This window comes from Meriones unguiculatus, chromosome 15, assembly GCF_030254825.1.
Source record: "Meriones unguiculatus strain TT.TT164.6M chromosome 15, Bangor_MerUng_6.1, whole genome shotgun sequence".
Taxonomy (NCBI): Eukaryota; Metazoa; Chordata; class Mammalia; order Rodentia; family Muridae; genus Meriones; species Meriones unguiculatus.
Window position 1 is genome coordinate 75,211,403 of NC_083362.1, and position 22,122 is coordinate 75,233,524.

The 22,122-nt window shown below is 47.5% G+C and overlaps 1 protein-coding gene across 1 annotated transcript in view; it reads right to left on the bottom strand.

The window, feature by feature from the left end:
* Iqca1 (IQ motif containing with AAA domain 1) overlaps window positions 1–22,122 on the bottom strand; it is a 114,880-nt gene that overhangs the window by 34,358 nt on the left and 58,400 nt on the right. Inside the window, exons 9-13 of the mRNA XM_021644002.2 lie at window positions 16,830–16,905; window positions 10,547–10,653; window positions 10,301–10,393; window positions 7,353–7,420; window positions 3,733–3,815 (exon numbers count right to left, since the gene is read on the bottom strand). Coding sequence (XP_021499677.1) covers window positions 3,733–3,815; window positions 7,353–7,420; window positions 10,301–10,393; window positions 10,547–10,653; window positions 16,830–16,905 — 427 coding nt within the window. The remainder of the gene's footprint in view (window positions 1–3,732; window positions 3,816–7,352; window positions 7,421–10,300; window positions 10,394–10,546; window positions 10,654–16,829; window positions 16,906–22,122) is intronic.

Genomic DNA, 22,122 nt, shown 5'->3' on the forward strand with positions numbered 1-22,122 from the left:
CCTACCCTTCTAGGAAAGGGGAAATTGGATAGAGAGAAAGTCACACTGGGGGAGGCTAGGATCCAAACTTGCTGGAAGTGTTGAAGTGTGCTTGTGATTGGCGTGAGCTCCCCAGTTTCCAAAAAGAGTGCAAAGATCAAGCGACCCGAGAACATCTCCAGGTGAACTCTATTGCAAGATCATGCCTGTGTGCAGTGCTGGCATTTGCCACAGCTCTAGGACTGGAGTTTTGGAAGTGTGTGGACATCTCCAAGCTTTAGCTGAGGCGATGAGCACCGAGGAGAAGGTGACGGCATTAAGAGGGCTTTGGTCCATTTCTCAGAGCCGTGGTGTGCCAAGGTCACTCGGGAAAATCTCCAGTTGTTTGTAGGTGACTGGCTCTCTGGGTGCTCTGAGCAGATGTGATGGGGGAGGAAGGGGCTGCAGAGCACCCTAAAGACAACAGCCCTTCTCATGGCCACACCCTGAGCCTACCAATGAAGGTGACAACAGCGTTGGCAGAGGGGTAGCAGAGCAGCACTCAATGAAGGGCTGAGAATTTGGGGTGTGACTCACTCAGTGTTGACATCCATTCATTGAGGCTGCTGCTGCTGTCATTTCCATTGCATAGAAGAAGAGATGGAGGCATTGGAAGAACCGAAAAAGGACAGGGATTCCGGGAGGCAGAAGTAGACCAGCCTTGCCAATCCAAGCACTGAGACATCCAGCCCTAACACTGTGGCAAAGGAGTCTGAATGCGAGAAGTGCCCAGAATGCTTTGCATGTGAACCTGGAAGCTTGCAGCCCCTAGGGGTGGGGCATGGGCTCATTGTGTTTGAGCAGCATCGACCTCGAAGTGGTTGCAGAGCCAAATTAGAAGGTTTGTTTCTTGTGTACCTGAGATCTGGCCAGCAGCCTGCTGCTGGGCTTCTGGGCACAGGACCAGTGCTTGGAGCTGAGCATCTGCACAGGGGCAGAGCTGAGAGCGGGGAGGGCAGCCCTCACCTGCTGTGGTGGAGATGCTGCCTGGAGTTTTAAGGCAGCCACAACAGGAGAGGGAGTGTGTGGTTTGCTCCCAAAGCTCAGCCTAGCGTTGTTGAGCACTCCCTGCTGGACCTGCCGTTGTGTCTCTGGTCTTTGAAACGTGTGGGCTGTGCAGCCTGCTGCACACGAGGTCTCTGCTCTCTCCCATTTGGAGGAGGAGTCCTAGAGACCTGGCCCACACACTTGCTCTCCTGTCCATGCACAGGAAAATCAGGCACTGAGGAGGCGTCTCTCACAGGACATGAGTCACCCAGGGCCAGGGGGAAGGGAGGTGCACCTCTGTGTGAAAATGCTAAGGAAACCAAGAAAATAAAGTCAAAACCAGTGATCCCAAGGAGGAGTGAGAGCTGATCATTTTCACTCTCACTGCTGGGTGATGCTGAGAACGAAGCTCTCGCCAGTGGTGGGCAGCGGGTGCTTGAGAGTATCTCACATTTACTTGGCCACCACTCCCCTAACGTGGGCAGTCTGCTTGGCTTTCCAATGTGGGACACCTGCAGACTTGAGGTGGTCTGTCTTCAAACCAGAAATGACCTGGGGAGGTAATGACTGATATCAAAGTACTATCCAAAGCCCCCTCCAGCTGGGTGGCTGCTTTAGGCCCAGTCAGAGGCTGGGAAGTGAAGGACTGGACTATAAAATTGCCTTCTATGTTGTCCAGCTCTACTGGCGGGGGGGGGGGGAGGGAGGGGGTGGGTGGGGATGAGTTGGATGAGTTGGTAAACCAGAGCTGGGGATATGGCACAGAGGGTGAAGAGCTTGCCGAGCCGTTGTGAGGGATTGAGTCTGTGGAGGCTCAGTGCTGTGTGTCTGCTGGGGAGGCAGCTGCGGGAGGGTGTGGGGACTTCATTATCTAGCCCGCCACATCTGTGAGCTCCAGGTTCAATGGGAGACCCTGTCTCGAGAGATAAGGTGGAGGGCAACAGTGGGAGACACCAGATGTCAACCTCAGCTCTCCACACACCTGTGGGCATACTCGCACGTAAACAAGCATGTACATATGCTAACACACGTGCAGAATTTAAAACTTGAGAGTAAGTCATGAGGTGGCAGTATAATGCGGAAGCATGTGAGACCAGAGCACAGGAGAGGAGCCCATAATCAAAACTCAACAGCCAGGCTCAGCTTGGGAGCAAATGAAGGTTAGGCGAGGCTCGCCTGCGGGTACAGGCCTGTCCTGTGACCCGAGAGATGAAGAGGTAAGGGCATCTGGGTGGCAAAAATTCACCAGCATATTCTCAGGCGTTTGTAGGGAAGATGCTCGTATACCCTCTACAGCCCCCGGCCCCACCGCAGAAACTGTTCGCCAGCCGCAAGGGGAGAAGGAAGCTCTCCAAGGAGCTCTGAGGACAGCGCCTTCACCACACTGTTCACCTTAAACGCCCCCAGGTAGGACAAAGAGGTGATTCCAGCGGGAGACCCGAGGGCACAGTAATGCTTGCATTTGGCCTACGGAAACCGCGGAACTGGGACGAAACCCAGCGGAGGGGCAGCCTGTAGAGTAACCCAGATCCTTGGGAAAGGAGAAGTCTCCTGACCCGCTTGGAGCAGGAGGCGCTGCTTAGGTCTGTTTTTGTCAACCTGACAAAGCCAGAGAGAGGAGACCTCAGCTGGGAAAACGCCTCCATCAGATTGGCCTAAGGCCACGCTTGCAGGGCCCTTCCTTGATTAGTAATTGGTGGGAAGGGCCCGGTCTACTGCCGGTGCTGCCACCCCTAGGCAGGGTTATGTAAGAAAGCAGCTCGAGCAAACCACAGGGAGCAAGACAGTGAGCAGCACTTCTCCAGGGCCTCTGCCCTAGGTCCTGCTCTAGGTCCTGCCTTCAGGTCCCCGACTTGCGTTCCCGCCCTGACTTCCATCGTCGTCGTAGGATTGTGACCTTGATGTAAATAAATAAAGCCAAATAAATCCTTTCCTCCCTCAGGGGCTTCTGGTCGTGGGGTTTATCACAGCAAAGGAAGCGTGACTAAGACAGAAGTGATGGTATTCTAGACAGGAGTGGCAGCAGACAGAGCTCCACAGCTACGCGTGTGCCCTACGGGTCTCGGGGCCGGGGAAGACTAGCAGCTGTGAAGCCTACATTCAGGACAGGTGGAGACGCACGCCACACACACGGCAGGCAACAGCGCTGCTCGAATTTTTCTGAGGGTGACTGTCCTCCACCACAGGGATGTTTTCTTTGCCAGAGGAAGCACAACATCTCCATCAGGGCGCAGAACTGTGAGTGATTCCAAGCAGTGGGCATGTTCTTAGGTCAGCATAGATAAATTTTCATTTAAAAAAAAATCATAGAAGCCCTTAGCTGAAGACTGTAGTCACAACCGTCCCACTCTGCCCTCCACCTCCCACCTCGCCCCACCCCCAAGTTCTCTGGGAAGAACGCCCCGTGAAAGGCCCTTGCACCGTGGAAGCACCCGGGGCACTGTGTCTGGACACAAACGCATGAACCATTCATTTCCCCCATCAGGTTGTGCCAGAAAGAACTGGCCCAGGAATTCTGCTAATGCTGGAAAACCAGCTTCTGCCATGATAAGGGACTGGTTTTATTCAGGGAGCCCCTTTGTTCACAGCACCCCCTGAGGTTGTTAAAATCAATTTGCAAGCAGCCACTGTGACCAGGCTTCTGTTAGAAAAGAGACACAAGTGAAATGTATTTCTAGCACCCATGGCACCACATGACAGAGGCAGGACTGTTGGGGTGTACTTTACCGATATAATCAGAGAGGTTGACCTTCACAGCCTGGATCAGCAAGCCTTCTTCAACCAGCTCCTTGTACAGGGACTCAATGGTCCTGGGGACGAAGCACATCGCCTCTGTCAGCACACACTAACACAACTTAGACCTTGACTGCGCTGACATATGCTTTCTTGTATGCAAATAAATGCCTTTTTGAAATATTTCTACAATTTGGGGATAAATTAGGCTTTTTGAAAACGGTATTTTCAGCCAACCATGTAGATACTGGATGTTTCCCATTACCAAGAATTATATTTGTGAGCATCGGAGACCAACTATGACTCCATCAGTCTTTGTGATGGTCCAGATATGAACTAGAAATTACCCAATGATAGCAATACAAGAGGCCTAGAATTTTATATTCAGTTAGCATCTGCGAGCTGTAGCTCATTAGCCTTCATGAAACTTCTGTTTCTTTTCAACTTGATAGTATTGTGGTTAACATATACAAAGAGCAAGGGTGGCTTATACTGGAGATAATTTGTCTGTCTGTCTGTCTGTCTGTCTGTCTGTCTGTTTTTCTCTCTCTGTGTGTATGTGAGAGACATAGTCTCTCACGAATCTGGAGCTTCCTGATTTGCAGCCTAGCCGAGCTGGAGTATGTCCCAGTCCTGAAGATAATTCTTTGTTTTGTTTTGCTTGAGACAGGGTCTCAAACAAAAGGTGTCTGGGAAGCACACCCTGTGAAAGGGTCGTGTACTATGGAAGCACCAGGTGCTCTGGTTGTCCTGGAACTCACTATGTAGACCAGTCTGGCCTTGAACTTACAAAGCTCTGTCTGCCTTTGCCTCCTGAGTACTGGGACTAAAGGTGTTTGCTACCTCTCCTGGCTGAAGATAATTCTCATATGGAGACAAATTGTTCAAAGCTGTGTGTGTGTGTGCCTATGTGTGTATGCGTGTGCATGTGTTCTGTGTTGTATATACATGCCTAAACAACAACAACAATAACAAAACACATCTCAAAGAGGGGAATGGGCATACAGCCAGGACACGGATAATCTATAACAGCTGAAAATGGTCAACATAGGATTCTATTTAATGAATGAAATCCCCAATGATATTAGCTGGGGTTTGGTCCATAGAAATCCAGTAAGTTCAGCTTGAGTCTTATTCAATTATCCTTTGGGATAGTTTATCCTTCCTTTTTCTCTATCCTTCCCTCCTATTCTTGTCTTTGTTTTATGTTGAAAGTAAAAAATATAACTGTATTTAAAAAGCTTTCTCACTGAACAGTGATTTTAATGAGCATGATTAAAATGATTGAAAAAGACCCAAGAATGTTGTTAGAGTCAAGCCACATTCCACCAGGATGGTATTAGTTCAGAGCCCCTAGGCCTCAGTTGTTGGGATCTGTGTTTGCCAATTATATTTAAAAATCATACCTTCTGTTGACAGCTGAAGGTTTGATTACTATGATAGTTGGAATGGCAGTACCCGAACAATGTCATAGAAACAGCCAGTGTACAATTTCCACAGGAATGCGTGTTTAATATAAACATGTAATGTAGGCATAGAATATTAACATGAAATTGAAAAAAAACTCGAACATGATGAAAATATAGGAATTTCCAAACCCAAGCTTGTATTTGGATTTCTTTTCATAGTTAAGTGAGCTTTTGATATGGAAAAAAATAAATCCAACTTGAAAATGGCCTTAAGGTCTAATGAACAAATACTGGTTTAGAAGTTACTTAGTTTGATGAGAGAAACAGAAGTTGTCTTGTGGTATTACTGTAGAGCTAACAGGAGCCGGGAGGCTGGTCTTTAGGATTAAAGCTGAAGGGCTGAGGTGGCTATCGGTGGGTTTGTATTTCTGAACATTGAAATGAATGGAAAAGATGGGTCTTTTCACCAGAAAGCTCTGTTCTAGTTGGCTTTGATCTTCCACTTGATAAGCTTAAGAGTCATCGGAGAAGAGAGTCTCAACTGAAGGGTCATCTAGATCAGACTGACTTGTAGGTTTGCCTGTAGGGGACTGTCTTTATTATTAATTGATGTGGGAGAACCCAGCCCACTGTGGGCGGCACAATTCCTTAGGTAGGTGGTCCTATACTGTATGAAAGCTGCCTGAGTGTGAGTCAGTGAAGGAGCCAGCTAGCAATCAGCATACTCCACAGTCCCTGCTGTACTCCTTGGGTGGAGGTGATGCTGTGTGGAACGGCAAGCAGGCTCACCTGTGAGTTCTTGTCCCGACTTCCCTCAGTAATAGACTCTGACCTGGAGTTTTTAGCTACAATAGCCCTCTTCTCTCCTAAATTGCTTTTGGTCAGAGCGTTTTTTTTTGTTTTGTTTTGTTTTGGTTTTTGTTTTTAATTACAGTATCAGAAAGGAAACTAAAACGAACTGCTTCTGACTTATTTATGACAGATTCAAGTACAAGGAAATATCCCAGGACACCTTCATTGTCTATCAATCATTGTCCACTGTCTATATGCGGGCATGCTGGTCATCACCATTGTATTTGGTGATACTTTCAGTGCAAAGGAATGGGGATGAATGCTTTTAACTAGGAGCAGGGTCCTATCTGGAGACCCAGCGTTAGCTCTCCGTTTCTCATTACTCCACTGTTTGGAATTAAGGCAAGAACGAAGGAGGAAAACACTATGCAAAGCTTCTGAAACACCTGTGACTCCGCGGTCTGCCTCAGCAGACCCTCCTCAACATAACCGCGTGTCTCTGTCCTGGGCAGTTTTAACATTCAAGCAGTGACAGATGTCTGTCTTTCCAAGAATGGGGGCATTGGAGTCTTCAAATGCACCTGAGGAGCCCTATAGGCACCAGGCAGTCACACAATGTGACCTCAGGGCGGGGCTGCTTCCAAGAACGCACCAGCTGTGGGATACTTTGGCTGTCTCAGGGTGAGTGCAGAGGGACTCTGAGAAAATTCAGGTGGGCTTCTTTTCAATGAATGTCGCTCATGTCTACTATGAGCAAAATCCATGGTAAGGGAAGGATGCTTCAGAATGATGCCTGGCAGCGTGTTAACTGAACTCACCGACGAGGTGATTGTCCAAATGCCTGCGTGCTGAGTTTACAAAACACAAGCATTTCAGGCCATCTATAATTTGGGCTAATGAAACTCAAGGATTGCAAACAAGCCCTCGGAGACTCAGCTGCATTGCATCTCTGTAGCAGCTCTCCCACGAGGCAGGGAGAAGTGCCCATGGGACAGGGTGAGGCTGCAAAGGAAGCGAGGCTCTCTCAGCCAATAGGAGCTCAAGCTTGCATGTTCTGAAGTTTCATGATGTTATTTTTTATGCCCTTTTTAATAAACATTACCTAACCCTTGACTTCCATATAAGTATTAGAATTTTCAGAGCTTACGGGAACTCAGATGTAATGGGCAGCTTTACCTCCAGGCAGGTAGTTTTGTTGTACATTTTTTTTTTTCTTCCAATCTAGAGTCTGTGTAGGGTAGTTTCCCCCTGTGCCCACCACGCCCCACACTCTGTCCGGGAAGGTCGTGGTAGGGCTGAAAGTGGCTGCCTCACCCTGGGCTGCTCCAGAACTTAGGGTGCATCTCTGCATTTCTTATTTTCTCTGCTCTCTACTCCCCACATCTGTTACCCCCAAACAAACCCACTCCTCACCTGTCAGCCGTCAGGTCTCTATCCTTTTTTCCCCGTTTCCCTTTCCTGCCCTTCTTCCCTTTACCTTGCTGAAAGAAAATGGAAATAAGCAATGATTTTGTTAAAACAAGCGAGCACATAAGTCCTCAAGGCCTTTTCTCTCCTTTGAATTGCTTTTGCAAAAATCAGTTTATTTGTGCACAGGGCTACCTGGGCCCTCTATCCTTTCCATCTACCTGTCTGCTTGTCAGTCTGTCTGCCTGCCAATCTGTACGTCTGTATCCTCTTATGAACACAGCATAATGTTAAGACAGCTGTGCTGTGTGGAGGTAAATTCCTTCTATACCTAACTTGTTGAGAGTTTTTCTCGTGAAAGAATATTCAACTATGTCACATACTTTCCCCATGTTTCTGAAATGACATGGACCAAAGCAGTTGATATAACAATGAATGATTCAGACTTTTTAATTCCGTTCCGTCAATGCAGTGGGGCGCACAGACCTATCTGTGTGAGTTGAACCATCCTTGCACTGTACAGTCCTGGAGCAAAATCTACTTAAGTGCTGGCAAATTCAGCTTGCTAGTGTTTTGTTGGTGATATGTCTGTGCATTAGTGAGGAGTGTTGACACCTCGTTCTTTTTTTGTGGTGTCTTTTTCTGGTTCTGGCTTAGAAGTCTTCCCTCCTCTATTATTGTTGTAATTTTATTTTATTTTTTAAATTAATTAATTTTTTTACTAACTTTTTTTCTCTTCCACTTTCCCTGGAGTCCAGAGTGTCATACTCTGAAATACTCATGTAGTTTATAGAGACCAATCCCTATAGGAGCTTGGCTTAACAATTCATCCATTCAATATTAGACATTGCGGGTTTTCTCTGAGCCAGAGGAGGTTACTAATTCCTTCGGTTACTCATTCCTACATTGTTGCCCTGAAGTATAAGAAATATATTAACACGGTCTCATCAGCAAATGTAACACCTGCTAGTTATGAAGCATAAATAGGACACAGCACAGAGTCCATGTATACACAGAGACAAAAGCCACTATGGGGTTTCCAGACGACTCCTGGAGGAAGGCTCTCGTTTCTTCCTGGGAGATAGAGATGCCATTGGAGAATGTGAATGAGGAGTGTCCAAATCAGACTGTGTTCAGGAGGATACCACTCAGGATGTTGGGTAAGTTCTAAGCTGCCATCTCCAGTAGGTGCTGGAAACTGTCACATGCTGTGCTGTCCTTCCCTTTGTGTCCCGTTCGGGCTAATGCTCTCTCTATGAGACTCCTTGTAACCAGCTAAGCTTTAGCTCGCCCTGAAGGTCATCCTCAGGTCACCAGGGCTTGGGTCAGCCTGTGCAAATTCTTCTAGCTACAGAATTGTCAGCAATCTCTTGAGAGCACCTGACACCTGTTGTGACACAGGCATCTGGCAGGTGCTAGACTACAGGAAGTGAGATGGGGTCAGAGGAGTGATGTAAGACTGATGTGACCTTGGTCATGGCTGTCGAGGTAGAGGAAACCAGGCACCTGAGAGGAGCTTACAGCCACCTCCAATATGTAGTACCTACTGTGATCAGCTTAGTTTCCATGTCTGGTCACGAACACACCCCCTTTTCACAGATAAGACATGCATGGAGCTGAAAAGTGGTATGAAGAGATGTTCCTGTAAAGGAGAGAGGACTGCACCAGGCCAGTGAGTTGTATCTTCATAACAGAGCTCTGAGACAGTCTGACTTCAGAGCTGTCACACGGCCTTATGTGCAGCACAAAATGGACCAAGACAGGTATCCTAAGACTGTGTGTCCCCTGCAATGCCGAGACTCAACACAGTGAAGCTGAGCTTGTGAGTCATAGGCAGGGTGGCCTAGTGTCTCCAAACCACCGTTCTCTGTGCCTTTGATACCGCCACCGAGCAAGAAGCTTGGATTTATTTCTCTTTTGAGCATTCTGGCCCAGTTGCAGGGCTGAAGCGTAGAATGAAGGTGGAGACAGGAGGCTAAAGGAATAAACTACACACCCTTAAGTCCAGCTGGCTGTTTAAACCACCATGGGATGGATCTGTGGCAATTTAAGAGTTGACTCATCAGGTTCCTTTCAATCTGATTCTCCCACTCACAAGCCCTGCTTGCTGGTACTGGCTTTCACTATAGGAGCAGATGGGAGAAGACGGATTGGGGGGCATTTGTTCTGGCCTTCTGGTGGTACCCGTCCTCTGTAGGGCTTGGGTGATAGTAACCTGTAATGGAGGTCCTGGGAAGATTCTCTCAGATGGCAGGGTTATTCCCACTTAAAGGTCATACAGTTGAGCACTGGGTGGTGAACAGTGAAGTCAGCCAAAGCAGGGATGCTGGTCAGTGTTCTCTTGCTGTGAAGAGACACCATGACCAAGGCAACTCTTATAAAAGAAAGCATCCAATTGGCGCTTGCTTACAGCTTCAGTGGTTTAGTTCATTATCATGACAGGGAACATGATGGCACACAGGCAGACATGATCCTGGAGCAGCATCTGAGAATTCTATATCCACATCTACAGTCTGCAGAAGAGAGAGCCCCTGGGCCTGCTTGGACTTCTGAAAGCTCAAAGCCCACCCCCAAGTGACACATTTCCTTCAGTAAGGTCATACCTCCCAATCCTTTCCAAGCAGCACCATTCTTGATGAACAAGCATGGAAATATATGAGCCTATGGGGGCCATCTTTTGATTGTTTTTTTCAAGACAGGGTTTCTCTGTGTAGCATTGTCTATCCTGAACTCACTTTGTAGACCAGGCTGGCCTTGAACTCACAGAGATCTGCCTGCCTCTGCCTTTCTGAGTGCTGGGATTATAGGCATGCCACACCACACCTGGCTGGGGGGGGGAGGGGCATCCTTATTGACACCACCACACAATGGGGGACATCCTGGGTGCAACCAGCCACCCAAGAGGCCCTGCTGCCGGCGGCTAAATCCGCCATCTAGGCTTGTTAAGTACGTACCTTCTTCGCTTTCTTTGCCTTGCCTGGCAGTTCAATCTCTTTGTTCACAGCTAGCTTAAGGTTTTTCAGCTCTTGTCTCATCAGTTCATCAACCTAGGAGTAAATACACCGCTTTTAGGTGGCTTCACGTGCCTTGTGTTTCCTTGGGGGTAAATTCTTGGATCATGCATCAGTTTGGAAACTGAAGAAAAGTGTAATCATTGCAGCAAATGGCTTTTCCCCTCCTGGATGTAAATGTGGGCATACCTGCACCCTTATCTCCGACTCTAATTCTCTCCGCTTTTCCTCCTTGATAATTTCTGGGTCATAGTCCTGAGGGAAGTTCCAAGATTCATCTTTATGCAGCCACATGTCTGTACTCCACAAAGACAGAGAAAAAGGAAATTAAAAAAAACATGTTCAATATCTAGGTTAACGAGAGCTGTAATCTCAACACACGCCAATCTTTCCTGTTTCTGGAGCAGAAATTTGAATAAAGCAGCAAGAGGGCGATGGGATTTATAGACCTGCCATGTGCTATCCTAACAAAAGAGAGAAATGTAAAGTGAAAACAAAGATATGTTAGTGATGACCGTTTTGTTTTTCTGGGGAAGTCCGAGACAAGACCCCTTGGGAAAGAAGAGCTTCATTAAGACATGGACACAAGGTCTAGTTTCTAAAGTGTGTGTCAGGTGTGCAAGCTACAGACATCACACCAGTGGCTACATGGTCATTTGTGGGAAAGCAGTGGATGCCAGCATGGTCCGCTTTCCTTCCTAGTCAAACTCTGAGGTCAGCAGATGTTAGCTGGGACAGAACCTGGTAGATTTCGGCACCAGCAAGGGTTCTCACACACCTCACCTTAGCCTGAGCGAGCTCAGCTGGGTGATTATCAGAGGACCCATCTTCCCACACCATAGTCTCCACACCAAGATATGTGGGTAAGCCTGCGAGTGATTACAGAGGGAGGCAAGTGCTTGAAAAGGCACAATGTGGACTTGTAAGAATCAGGAAAAAAAAAACCCTCATATTTCAAACTGGTGCATTTTTCATAGACCCAGTTCTTCCATGTGTCCTCCCCTAGACAGGGCACAGGGTGGGCGCGGGGCGGGGGAGGAGGAGACGAGTGGTACCAATGGAAGAAAGTTAGTTTGAAGGTGATAAAATTGTTGAGAATGAAGTTCATGGTGTAGCATCATTTGGTCTAGCAGGGAACAAGTCTGGCAAAAAAAAAAAAAAAAAAAAGATGTCTCTGGAGCTTCACTGACCAACAACTTCTTATAGAAAACTATCCCACACTTGACAATGTGGTTTTCATTTAATGGCATGTGTCTTCTGGTAGACGCTCCAGAGACACCCTAAAAGCAACACAGGCTATGACCATTATTTTTGGTTGCCCATCGTAACTATATGGTTAAGACTCTATTGTTAAAGCCATATAGAAATAAAGCTGAAGTTTCCTCTAGCTTTCACAGAGCTAGATGGTACTATGTAGCTTTGGGGGAAGAAAAGTCACAAATGGTCTTACCCAGAGTTGAACTTTGCAAGCTGCAAGGCGAGATGTGCCCACTGGCGAACCAGTGGCATTGCTATTGTGAGACCAACCACTTTCTGATTGGCTTTGAGGACTGCTCCACAGGAAGAAATTCATGCTTGAAACTGTAAGCCTGATTAAAACCATGGCTATGGAAGTCATAGGCCCTATGGGACTCTGCCACTGTTGTCTTGATAATGGACGTGTCAAACCGCCTCCTAAACAGTTATGTCTATACCCATAGATTCGTGGTGGTGAGAGAAGCTTTTGTCTGAATGGGAAGCTGTTAGCAAAGTGCTAAGAATAAGTGACTGCTGAGTGCTCATCTCTCAATATCTAAATCAATCCCACCAAGGCTCAGGGAACATTATGGGAAAAGGGGAGGAAAGAATGTAAGAGCAGGAAGACGGGGCCGACAGAGAGGAAATTCTTGCTTCTGGACATGATATGACCATTGCGCCCATGAATTCTCGGCAGCTATGTTCACCTGTGCACAATCAAGGCAGGGAGCTTTTCAGCATGGGTGGGGAGGTGGCTCACTAAACCTCACTCCCAACCAGGAGCTACCGGAAGTGCATGGCTGCTGGGGCTGTCATGTTTCTTCGGGGTACTGCTGCTGTGGCCACGCATGCTCTGGTGGATGCTCCCACAGCGGGTGTGTGGGGAGCACTAATTGGACTCAGCAGAATATGAAAAAAAAAAAAAAAAGAGAGACTGTGAAGGTGGGAGGGGTTCCTGCTGAGGGAAGTAGGGAGAGTGGGAGGGAGAGGTGGGTCGAGATGATCAAAATACATTGAATACATATATGAAAGCATCAAGGAATAAATAAAAACATTCTTAGTAAGCTCATTTTCTGAAGTACACATTCTTCTAAAATGTAGAACAGTTTAAATGCAGCGCTTATAGATGCCTCTTTTTTGAGACATGTTCTCAATGACTTAGAGGTCTTCTATTTTAGCCTTCTAAGTTGCCACGACTGACTGCCATGTCTGGCTCACTGGATTCCTTCTCTGTGTTAAAAAAAAAAAAAAATCTTGTTTTCCCCTGACAATAGAAAAAAGAGCTTCAATATGTTATAAAGTGTCATTTACTAATGATAACTTCCCAGCTTGCAGGATTGGTAAGTTTTCAGCCACCACAAAGTTTACCTGTTACATTAAGACATCAGGGGCCAAAGTTGTTTTGCTATTTACAGGGACTCACTTCTTAGCATTGCTAGAGAGACTCTGAGAACAAGGCTTTCAACAGTAGCAGAAGGAGTGTGGAATATTTAACAAGGAGGGACCACAGCACAAGTATCCCCCTAAGAGTCACAGTAACAGGCTCACACACTGGAGCTAAGCTTCACAACAGGGCTCCCCACAAGAAGCCGTCTGATTTCCCCTCTACAAGGTCTCAATGGGCTGATTTTTCCATCGAAAAGTTGCTTTCTCATGACACTTCTGCCAGGGCACTTTTCAATCCCTTCAGGAATTTCATGGGCATTTGTAAATGCAGGAAGCTGTTTGGGACCCTCAGAGGCCACTCACTGCCCTCACTCTCCCGAAGCCAGAAAGAGCTTTTTATCCCTAGGCTGTGAAAAGCAGGCCAGGGCCCTTTCACATGGAAGGGAAGGGGAGGGTGGTTCGGTGAAGAGGGCTGGGAGGGGCCTTAATCTCAGTGATTAAAATGCTAATGTATTATTGAAGAAGGCAAACCTTTGATTTTAATGAAAAGGATTCTAAGATGAAGAGAGCCCTCTTTAAGTTATTGCAGACCTGGGAGATGATAGCCAAGGCTTCCAACTAGCAGACACTTGAGGCTTCTTTCTGCTTCTTGGATTTCTGTGGGTGTTGCAGGTTGCAAGACCCAGCTTCCTATGGGAATACCAAATCTCCCCCCACCACATACACAAATTCGTTTTTGCTTTTTGTCGAAAAGAAACATGCCCACAACTGCTTGCACTCATGTTTAAAAATGACAGTGAAAACTGACTCTGTGCCATCTGCCTCAGTCTGATGTGTTCATTTCTCTATTCATTCCTTCCCAAAGGAAGTAAATTCCGTGTTAATTATGGTGCTGCTGGCTTGATCAGTCTCAGACCAGGCCTCACTTCCAGAGCACGTAGGTGACAGGTCCTGCCCTGTGGGACTTGGGCCCCACTGTGGGAAGCCACACACCCACTACTTGGCATCTGAGCTGAGTACAGAGGGGCGAGGAGGGTTCAGGTGGGGAGAAGACCCACAGCTCTGCAGCAGCCCAAAGGAAGGCAATCCTGGCACTAGGGCTGAAGGGACAAGCCTGGGAGCAAGGGGAGCAGGGGGCATGCTGCTGCTGTGGGAGTGTGCTGCGCATGCCAGGGGAAGACAAGTGAATATGTGGCCTCAGGAGCGCCTTCAGCTCCCGCACAGATTGCTCTCTCAGCTCTGCACAGTGCGCGCCTTGATTCCTCGGTACATTCTGATGGGAGCTTCCGAGTGCCTAGAGTTATGAGGGAGGCGTACCTCCACCATTTGTCCTCCTCTGCCCCCCTTTTCTCTGCATAGTTGTGGGAAAAGGGAAGGGAGGAGTCAGCTCTTCTGGTTTCTGAGGGTGAATGCGTGCACACGGCCCTACACACCTGAAGTCCTTCCTGCTCAGGAAATCTTGGATGGTGGTGCCACCAAGGTGAGGAAGAGGAGTCAAGAGTGGGGCTGGCAGTGAGCAGAGGCCAGGGAGGGCCCATGGTGGTTGTGAGGGCGTGGAGGGCTCCCAGCAGAGGGCCCAGGAGAAAATGAATGTGGCATTACTGGGCTCCTCTGTGTGGAAACCATCCTGAAGGCTGGTGGGAGGCAAAAAACGCACAGCACAATCAGGTTGGTGGAAAGGCCCCAAACCAAGACTGCAGTGCAGTGTCTCGCCAATCATCGTTGTTGTATACGCACACACACACAGGGACATCAATAGAACCGTGTTTAGGCCTGGACTTGCCGAGTGGGTTGCCAAAGGTCCTGCCTGCTCAGGGCACGCCTCTGCTTTCCTCCTAATTCACGTAACTACCCAGCGTGCGCCCTCCCCATCTGCCAATCCAACATACAATGCCCTGCGGGCATATCGAGGACTCACATATTTGTTTCCAGATCAATATTGCACCAGACATGGCGGAGACAATCAGAGTTTGCCAAGTGCATATGCGAATGGGTGGATGTTTTTGGTGGCAGCTGTTGTTCACTGCATGCAAACGTGAATGAAGCCTCAGACTGTAAAGGGCAGGCTTCCCAACGGTCCATTGTGACAAGGGACTGTGTTCATTTCCTGATTCCTCTGAAGACTGCATGACACGGGCTTAGAAAATAATTGTCTTTGCATGCTTTGGGCACCTGGTAAATGTTAGTTGATCCTTTTGATGTCCTTCCTCCTCAATGGACTGAGGTGCTATATGCTAGCAGAGTCTCAGTCACTTCTGGCTTCTCCCAGAGCACCCTGTGCGGCCCTACCTCTGGAGGGCTCTAAGAGGGTTCCTGCTAGAATATACTTAGCAAATGAACTTGTAACTATAGTGAACTTGTTGTTAAGGATATAACTCAATTTACTGGGATAAACACTTTGAATCAACATTAAATTATCTATATATCTATCTACCTATCTATCTCTTATTTATTTGATCCGCTGCTGTCCAGATCAGACTTAGATTGGGAAGGAAGTCCATGATTAACTGACGTTTGATAATGTTCCCCTTTACATCCTTATTACATTTCCCAGGAATTTCCACAACACACTAGGGCCCAGGGCCTCACTGGCCAACCATCCTTTAAGGGTTATCCCGAGGGCACAGTGAGGCTAAGAAGCTGGATAACAGTCCTGACAAATTTGAATGGAGATGAGAGAAAGGGCGGAGCCCATCCGTTGTCACCCTGCCAGGTTCTGGCCACACTAATGGGACTGAACCACGGACAGAGCAATTGTCAGAGCTGAGACTGGCGTTTGTCTGAGAGGATTAAGATTTGTGCCTGTGGATCTCATTTCCATAATGCAATTCCTTTCTTCCTGCCACTACGCAAGAGCATGGTCAGCTGAGGTGCACAAAACTGGGGAAGATTCTAGAACATTTCTAGCCTGCGTGTGTCTCTGTCCTCATTTTCCTAGTTTCATTTCTGTTACTGTGACAACTACCCTGATTGAAAAAACCAGGGTTTATTGGGCTACAGTGCCCCGCTGTAGGGAAGGAGCTCCTCCTTGACAGGCAGGAGCTCAGCTGAATGGCCACGTCACTCCCACAGTCAACAGCAGGGAGAAACAAATCACCCATGCTGCCTTCTTGCTGTCACCAAGCTCACCATCTCAGCTTCTATATGGTCCAGGGCCTCAAATGGTACCACCCACAGCGGGCTGGGCTTCCCACATCAACAGAAGACAGTCCCTCAGAGACATGCTCAGAGGCTGACCCCATCTAGACAGTTCTTTGAGATTCTCTCCCAGGTGGTTTTGGGTTGTGTCAAGTTGAAAATGAAAAACTAACTGTGATGGTTACTCTATTTTCAATTAATTAATTAATAATTAACTAATTAATTTACCAACTTATCATAAGCTAGAGTCATCTGGAGAGAGAGAGTCTTAGTTTAAAAACAATGCCTCCATCAGACTGGCCTGTAACCAAGTCTCTGAGGGCACTTTCTTGGTTGATGACTAATGTGGGAGGGTCCAGCTCACTGTGGGCGGGGCTACCACTGGGCAGGTGGTTCTATAAGAAAGCAAGTTGAAGCAGCTATCAGCAACAAGTTAGTAAGCAGTGTTTCTACAGAGTCCAGGTTCTTGACTTGAGTGCCTACCCTGACATCCCTTCACGGCAGACTGCAAGCTGAAAGAAGCCCTGTCTTTCCCAAGTTGTTTTTGTTAAACTAGGACAGTAGCTACCACACCAACTTATGCTTTGAGGAAGCATAAGTTGCTGGAGATGGACAGGTTTTGGCTGAATTAAGGCCTGTCTACCCACTGGAGCTTGGCCACACATGGCAGACAGGGTGACCCCTTGAGTACCAGGCATTCTATGAGACTGACCTTTGTATGAGCTGTTTCCTTCCTCCATCAATTTAAAGAAAAAACTTGGTGACATTTTCCATTCATCATCTTCTTCCTGTTCAGAGCAGAAGAATATTCTTGTTAGTTACAGGTGCAATTTATCTGTTAAGACCAGACCAAAAGGCGCAGAGGTTGTGTCTGACAGGGCTGGGGATCTTGCCCTGTCCACCAGGGAAGTTCCACAGCTGGTACTGGAAGCAAGGGTGGCCAGGCTACTGAGGCGTCTGTAGGACAGGCACTTCTCTGCATGGTGGCTCTCCAATCTCTGTGTCCACAGCCCTGGACACCACATGACCTTTGTGCCACCAATCCTGACTGCTCCCCCCCCCCCCTGTTTTCATACACAAATGGTGCCAAGCCACAGGTCCTGATTCCAGCACTTCCTGAGGTCTTACTCTCTTCTTATCTCGGTCATCTGATAGGACCCTTGCTCATATACTGTCCGACTCAGGGCCTCCCTCTATGTCCTTCCTGAAGGGACTCAGGCACAGATACGATCAATCTTAAGACTCCCTTCAACTGATGCCCTAGGACATCTGTCCTAAAGTTCCTTGTTGACTTTGTCCCCATAGGACAAAGTGCCACCCTGTAGCAGGCTGCAAGCAGCCCTCCCAGCCCTGTCCCCCGCCCCCAGGCCACTTCCTTGCTCTGACATTGCTGCAGCCACGTGGAGGAGGATGCTGTCTTGCACACAGTGGCATGCTCTCTCCTTGCCTCCTCCTTTATCCGGCTCCTTTTTCTGGCCACTAATGCTTTCTGTCCCCCAGGAACCTCCCACCAGCAGCCAGCTTTACATCCCAGCGCTGGCTGGATTTGCCCACATTCTCATGAGTCTTCCTTCCTGTGAGAGCCCTCCACTTCCCGGCAGACAGAGGGCCATAAATAGTGCTGTCCCTTGGTCTTGGAGCTGGCATTTCTGCCTATCACAAACACTTATTGGGTGAAAGAAGATTATAAAACATGCATTCTCAGCCCATAGGTGAATAAATATTGTGCTCCCTTCCACCCACGGGAAAGAACGAGGCACCAACACCTGCTACAAGGATGCCCTGAGTTAGCAAGTGAGCGAGACACAAAGACCACATTCCAGAAGGCCCCACTTAAGAGAACTGCTCAAACTCTATCTAGTTAGACCCCAGTCAGTTTCTGACCCTAGTTGAGCCCCGTGCTCTGCTTGGCAAAGCTGGGGCCCTCCTCCCACAGGCTTTTGCTAGACTGCAGGTGCTGGGAGTTCCCTGCTCACTAGAAGAGACAGCTGAAGCAAGAGGTGCAGGCTTCTGTGCAGATGCCCAGGGGCCTAGAGAAGGGGTCCCAGGACCACAGCTTGGCAGGCAGGTAAGGAAGCCTTTCAGAGCCAGGAAAGAATTTGGTCCCTGAAGTACCGGAGCACAGAGCAGAGTTGCCGCTAATCGGTGGGGCTGATATTAAAGTAAAGCTCACGGGTTGAGGAGCCCGCCCAGGGGGCAGGGTTACTCAGGGTTGGCCACTGTCCTGCCCTTGGGTACTGAGACACCTCGGCAAGAGACAAAACCCACAAACAGCAGCAGGGATAGCTGGTGCTCAGGGGCAGAAGTCCTGCCTGTGTCCAGAGAGAGTGACCACACTCTCATCTGTTACCAGCCCCTTTTCATCCTTTCCCCTCCCTTCATGTGTCTGTTATTTTAATTTCCTCATAACCATCTCCTTCACCTTCATTTGTTCCTCCTTTCTCCTCCCACTGGCCTCTTCCTTAATTCAAATAACCACCTTCTACTCCATATACTTTTAAAACAGTCTAATTTCTTCATATCAGAGAAAACACACAGCACTCATCTCTCATCTCTTGTCTGGGTTATTTTGCTTCGCATGATGATCTGAGGTTCCATTTGTTTCCTGTCAATGGCACACTATTGTAATTTACAGACAAGCAAAACTTTGTTGTGTGTGTGGTCCACATTTTCTTTCTCTAGTCTGTGGATGGACACGTAGGCTGATTACTGTCTTGGTTGCTATGAAGGTACTTCTGTGAACATGGATGTGCAGGGATCCTTTTGGTGACATAGACTTAGAGCCTTTCAAATGTAGGTATAGGGGTGGCGGAGCCAGACAGTTCTCTTTCAGACATTTGTGAAGGAACTTACATTAGTGTTTATATCATTTTTATCTTTGCTTGTTTCTGTTTTATTATTATTGTTATTATTTATTTATTTATTTTTGGAGAGGGTCTCACTATGTAGCTATTGGTGCCAGGAACTATCACCAGCCTGACCTTGAGCTCACAGAGATCTGCCTGCCTGTGCCTTAAGGCTTGCACCATGATGTCTGGCTTTTTTTTTTTTTTTTTTGTATTCTTGATGAAAGCCATTCTACACATGGTATTCAGTTTTCTTAGCACTACTTGAAGACACTGTCTCTTCTCCAGTTCCTGTTTTTGGTTCCTTTGTAAAATATTTGGTGATTGTAGCTTCGTGGGTGTATTTGTAGGGCTTCTTGTCTGTTCATCTGTTCCACTGCTCAACATGCCTGTCTGTGCCAGTGCCACCCTGTTTTGGTTACTGTGGATTTACGGTACAGTTTGAAGTTGGTTATGGTGATGGCTCCAGCAACATAGCAATATTCTTTTTGTTTAGGACTACTTTGGATGTTTGGGCCTTTGTGCTTCTGTGTGGGTTTTAGGACTTTTGTTTGTTTGTTTGTTTATGTGAAGAATGTCAGTGGAATTTTGAGTGGGATTACACTAACTCTGTAGACTGCTTTGGGTGATAGAGCCATTTCAGGCATGGATTCTGCATTTGTGGTCTTCCTATTTTCTATCTCCTTGGCTTTTGGAGTTCCTTTTGAGAGGCATGATGTTTGCAGGCACGTGTGTGTGTGTGTGTGTGTGTGTGTGTGTGTGCAGGTGACAGACATTTATGTATATGTAGAGGACAGAGATTGACAGTGGATGTCTTCCTTAATTGCTTTCATCTTAGTTTTGAGACAGGGTTTCTTTCTGAGCCTGGAGTGCTCTGGTTTGGCAAGGCTAGCTGGCCAACAGGGCCAGGAACCCTCCTGTCTCTGCCTCCCATTGTGCTTGGCTTTCCCCCCACCCCTTCAAGACAGGGTCTCTCTGTGTAGCCCTGGCTACACTGGAACTCTAGACCAGACTGGCTTTAAACCTACAGAGCTCTACCTACCTCGGCCTCCCAAGTGCTGGGATTAAAGGTGTGTGTCACACCCCCACCATGGCTTTTTTTCCCCCCTCTTAATGTGGATTCTGGAGCCTTTCATTTTTATCTCAGTATGTACATTATGGATTATCGTTTTTGATCTCTAGCTCAAGTCCTGGAGTCTGGCACACTTGTGGTCATTTTTAGTTTTGTTTGCTTTACTGCTGTTGGAGTACAGTGTGTCCTTAATCTTGTCCTCCATCCCTGAGAGTCTCTCTTTAGCTTGATCTAGTCTACTGTTGATATTTTTGTTTTGATTTATTGAGGTTTTCATTTCTAAAATTTTAGTTTCGCTTTCTTTCTCTCTTTTATTTTTCTTTAAAACCTTTATTTTCTCTCTGAATTTTTTATCCAGGCTTCTGGCTTTCTCATCTACTTCCTCTCTTCAGTCATATGTATTTTTGGAGTTGCTGGTGCCTTCTAGCCAGTGTTTTGCATTCTTGGCGTTTTATCGATCTCAGCGTATTTGGATTATTTTCCAAAGGGCTGTGACCTTTTGGAGTGGTCCTACTCTCTTGCTTTTTTTAGGTTCTTACATTTCTGGGTTGCAGTTTGTGCACCTGTTGGGGCAAAAAGCTCTTCTAGAGTTATTTGTAGGGGTCTCAGTGAGGAGCCTATGCTTGAGGGCCCACTCCCTGCACGTCTCAGAGAGGAGGAAAGAAAATCCTGCAATCAACCGAAAACAAACCACACCTAGGCAGCCATGGAAATCAAGTCAAATCATTTCCAACAGTGATTACATTACTAATGACCATGGAACTATGGGGGTCAGAGAACAGGAAGAGGAGTAGAAGGAGTAAAAAAAGGGGAATGAGCAGGAGGAGGAGAGGAAAAGGATCATCAGGTGGATGAGGAGGAACAGGAGGAAAGAGGAGAGAAAGAGGAGAATGAGCAAGAAGAAAAGGAGGAGGATGGGTCAGGAGGAAGAGAGGAAGAGGAAGAGAGGAGGAGGAAGTGGAGGAGGGAGGAGTGGGGTATGGAAGAGGGTTGGGAGGAGGAACAGAAGAAAAATCAAGAGGAGGAAGAAGAGGAAGAAGAGACGGAGGAGGAGGAGAGGATTCCAGGGAAGGGACACAAGTGGTGTTGCAGAGCCATGACAGGAGAGAGAAATGTGGGTGAGTCGTCTGTTTAAACAATGAAAAGTTCATCCATGTTCACATGAAACAGTAGGACACAGATATACAGATGTGTGTAGGAGAAGGCAGGGAAGAAAGCGAGAGATGCACACAGACACGCAGACAGGAAAAAAAGCCAAGCAGAGAGGAAGGGCCTTGGAAGGCCCCAGACCTTGGTCTCGGCCTAAGGGCAGGGCAGCAGAGGCAGGATTGGCCACTGGGACCCTGCTTTGGCTGGAACAGACACAGTGGCGCTGTGGGAGAGGCCTTTCCCACTGATAGAAATCTGTTTCTCTATACACATCACAGGCTATCAGCATGCTTGTTCTCCCTACTCTGGGCCCAGGACCCTCATGGCAACATTGCCGTCTCGCACATGCTTCCTGCTCTGTCTGAAACCAGTGGATAGCTTTGTATGCAACAGGTGTTTGAGGCAGGAACATAAAAGCAAAACTAGAGGCCTCTTTTTATTTCTACAATAAAGCTCAAGTTCTCAGGGGCAAAACCCGCTGTGAGACTGGTTTGGGAAACATCTAATCCTGCTGATTTTAAAGAGAGAACACTAGACATTCCCATGACATAACAGAGCCCAGCCTTCCATGCAGTAATGACATAATCAGCAGTTATATGAGCTGCCTTCTCACTGAAGGGTAAAGGGCAGCTCGGAGCTTCTGCTTCCTCCTCCAAGTGCATTTCTTTCTTCCGCCTCACTGATACATCACTTCTTTGGAGTATTGTAGGATTTTCTTCAGGAAGTTTGACTCTGCCGTCGTAGTCCTAGGGTCATTGATTTCCTCTGAATCTTTGCTTGTAGGGCCACAGAAGTGCACTGCACTAGGTCATGCCATTGTTTTTCTGACAGAAACTTTCCAGCCATGCCCCTGCTGTTCTTAGCTGAGCCAAGAAGCTGGAGATTGTTGTGAACAGAGAAAAGCAAAGCCCTGGCTGCTGTGGGCAAATGAGTGTCAT